This window comes from Herpailurus yagouaroundi, unplaced genomic scaffold (genome assembly GCF_014898765.1).
Source record: "Herpailurus yagouaroundi ecotype Mexico unplaced genomic scaffold, PumYag 67158, whole genome shotgun sequence".
Taxonomy (NCBI): domain Eukaryota; kingdom Metazoa; phylum Chordata; class Mammalia; order Carnivora; family Felidae; genus Herpailurus; species Herpailurus yagouaroundi.
Window position 1 is genome coordinate 653,182 of NW_024420004.1, and position 2,873 is coordinate 656,054.

Consider the following 2,873-nt stretch of genomic DNA (forward strand, 5'->3'; position numbering starts at 1 on the left):
TTTTTTTTTTTTTGGTCACAACTTTGTACATGGTCTCTTAACAGATAAAACACCAGATTTCTATTATTTTGGGTCATACAGAGTGAAGCCGCTCTACTATCTGTAAGATTAGGGTGTGGAAATGAGATGCTTTAAGTTTTCTACAAGAATTATGTTTGAGTGCTGCCACATAAAAGCCTAACAGTAAATAATTAAGACAGGGCTTAAGTTTATGTGTCCAGTTATAACTTCCCAACACCAAAAATTCAGTTTGAAGAGTAAGAAATATGCTTTTGTATATATGACACAAAGAAACTTGTTTAAATTTTATTTTTGTCTGAATGATATTTTGATTCTGTAAGCCTAAATCTTGATTTAAGTTAAAAAAGTAAAAATAAAAAACACTGGAGTAAGACCCAAGATATATGGGTTGTAATCCTGTCTTTTTCAGTGACCTTGAATTACTTCCCCTTAACATTATCTATAAAATGGGCATAGGAAGAAACTATCTAAAATAATTATATATAGATATAGATAGATAGAATATATATATATGTATGTGTATATATATACATATATATACACACACACATATGTATATAAGAACAAAGCATCAGTGAACTGCAGGACTACTTCAAGTAGCCATAAATGCATGTAATTAGATTCCCTGAAGAAGATAAGGGATGGAGGATACAGAAAAATATTTAAAGAAATATGGCTGAAACTTTTCAAAAAATGATGAAAACTGTAATAGCTCATTTCCCAGAAGTTTAACCAACCCAAAATACAGATATAAAAAGAAACTACACCAAAAGCACATCATAATCAAATTGCCTAAAACCAGTGGTATAAAAATCTTAAAAGCAGCCAGAGAATAAAGACAGATTACATTCAGAGTAAGAAAGAAAAGTTTGACACGACAAATAAAAATTAAAAAAGCTTGACATGAGATTTTTTTCAATCAGAAGCAATGTAAGTGAGAAGGAAAACGTTTAAAATACTGAAAGAAAAATACTGTCATCTAGAATTCTTCACACAGCAAAAATACATATTAAAAACAAAGGTGAAATAGACACTTTCAGATATATAAAAGCAGAAAGAATTCAGAGTAAGCAGACCTGCCTCTAAGAAATGTTAAAGTATATCCTTTCAACTGAGTATTTACAGTGTCAGATGGAAACCTGGGTTTACATAAAAGAACACATATATAAAAATATTTTCATCTAATTATCTAAACCAGCTTTTAATGACCATGACAGCAAAAATCATCTCAAACAGATTGCACAAACATATATGTGATCTCCCTAGCAATCATAAAATCAAAAACCACTTCTTTGAGTATCATGTTACATATACATTAAATTAGTCCACACACTAGAATACATAATGATAATGGTTTGAAACTGTTAGAGTAATTAATTGAAACTTGGCCTTCGAATTGATATTACTTTAAAAAATATATAATGCAAGGAGTCCACTTGTTCCCTCTTTTCTCTCGTTCTGCTCTGCCATGCCCTGCTCTGAAGCGACACCCACCATCACCCCCAGAAAGCGGCCTCCGCCTGCGGAGGACGCCAAGCGGCCCGGCTTTGTCCGGCTCTCTGAGCACGCCACCACCCCGAGTAAGGAGTCCGCGCGGGGCTCGGGCTACGACCTGTACAGTGCCTATGATTATACAGTACCACCTATGGAAAAAGCCCTTGTGAAAATAGACATTCAGATAGCTCTTCCTTCTGGGTGCTGTGGAAGAGTAGCTCCCCGTTCTGGCTGGGCTGCGAAACACTTCATAGATGTAGGAGCTGGCGTCATAGATGAAGATTATAGACGAAATGTGGGTGTTGTACTATTTAATTTTGGCAAAAAAAAGTTTGAAGTCAAAAAGGGTGATCGAATTGCACAGCTCATTTGTGAACGGATTTTTGATCCAGAAATAGAGGAAGTTCAGGTTTTGGATGACACTGAAAGGGGTTCAGGAGGTTTTGGGAAGAATTAAAACTTATGCCAAGAATAGAAAATGAGAAAACATACTTTTCTTAAAAATAGTCTTTGCTTAAAAAAATAAAAATAAAATTTAAAAAATTAAAAAAATAATGCAATAATTATGTAGAAACATATAAATGTTCTTACTCTTTCACCTGATAGCTATCATCCTATAAATTTAGGCAAAGAATGTAAGCCAATGAAAAAATATATATAAATGCACGAATTTGCTCATTTTAGTACTATTTAAAACAATGTCCAATAATACATGTAGTAGATTATGATATACATCCTGGATAAAATATCAGTTATTCATTAAATCTATAATTAGCAAGAGTGTTTAGCAAACATGGTAAATTCTTATAAGGTTCATTGATTGAAACGTATAAAATGAAACTTTTCCTATAATCACAACTATATAAAAATGATATTTGTGGATAAGGATGTAAGAATGTAAGAAAAAATGGAAATTTGAGTTGTCAGAATAACAGTGGGTTTGAGGTGGGTTATTTTTCTTGCTTTTTTATTAATGTTGTTTTGATTTTTTTATATTCAAAATAAAAGTAGTAAAACTGTCCAGGTTTTCATAAGAAATAATGAGATAATGATTACTCATGAAAGTCCTTGTGTATTTGCTAAAGGTATATTCTTCAATTTTAAACTGATATGCTTGATTTATTTAAAGTTATTTAAATATAATCCTCATGTAATTAAATTAATAAAAAGGTATTATCTGGAGAATTGTATTAGTGGTATTCAAACTATTATTCTGTATTAATTTTGCAGAACAAACGTAAAAAATAAAAGATGAGATAAGCATGTGATCTCTGGGATGATAAATAGAACATCTCTAAAAATCTGCTGTTCTATAAAGCCTTTTAAAGCACTAGCAAAATTGTAAAAATCAATATTTT

General features: G+C 31.6%; 1 protein-coding gene across 1 annotated transcript; it reads left to right on the forward strand.

Moving 5' to 3' along the window:
• Positions 1–1,459: 1,459 nt before the first annotated feature.
• On the forward strand, positions 1,460–2,007 carry LOC121024784 (deoxyuridine 5'-triphosphate nucleotidohydrolase, mitochondrial-like). Its single transcript, XM_040467017.1, has one exon. The coding sequence runs from the start codon at positions 1,490–1,492 to the stop codon at positions 1,970–1,972; it is 483 nt and encodes a 160-aa protein (XP_040322951.1). The 5' UTR covers positions 1,460–1,489; the 3' UTR covers positions 1,973–2,007.
• Positions 2,008–2,873: the final 866 nt, after the last annotated feature.

Bases quoted from the DNA above. Each gene is read 5' to 3' on its own strand.
- LOC121024784 (XM_040467017.1), top strand. From the start codon at position 1,490: ATGCCCTGCTCTGAAGCGACACCCACCATCACCCCCAGAAAGCGGCCT.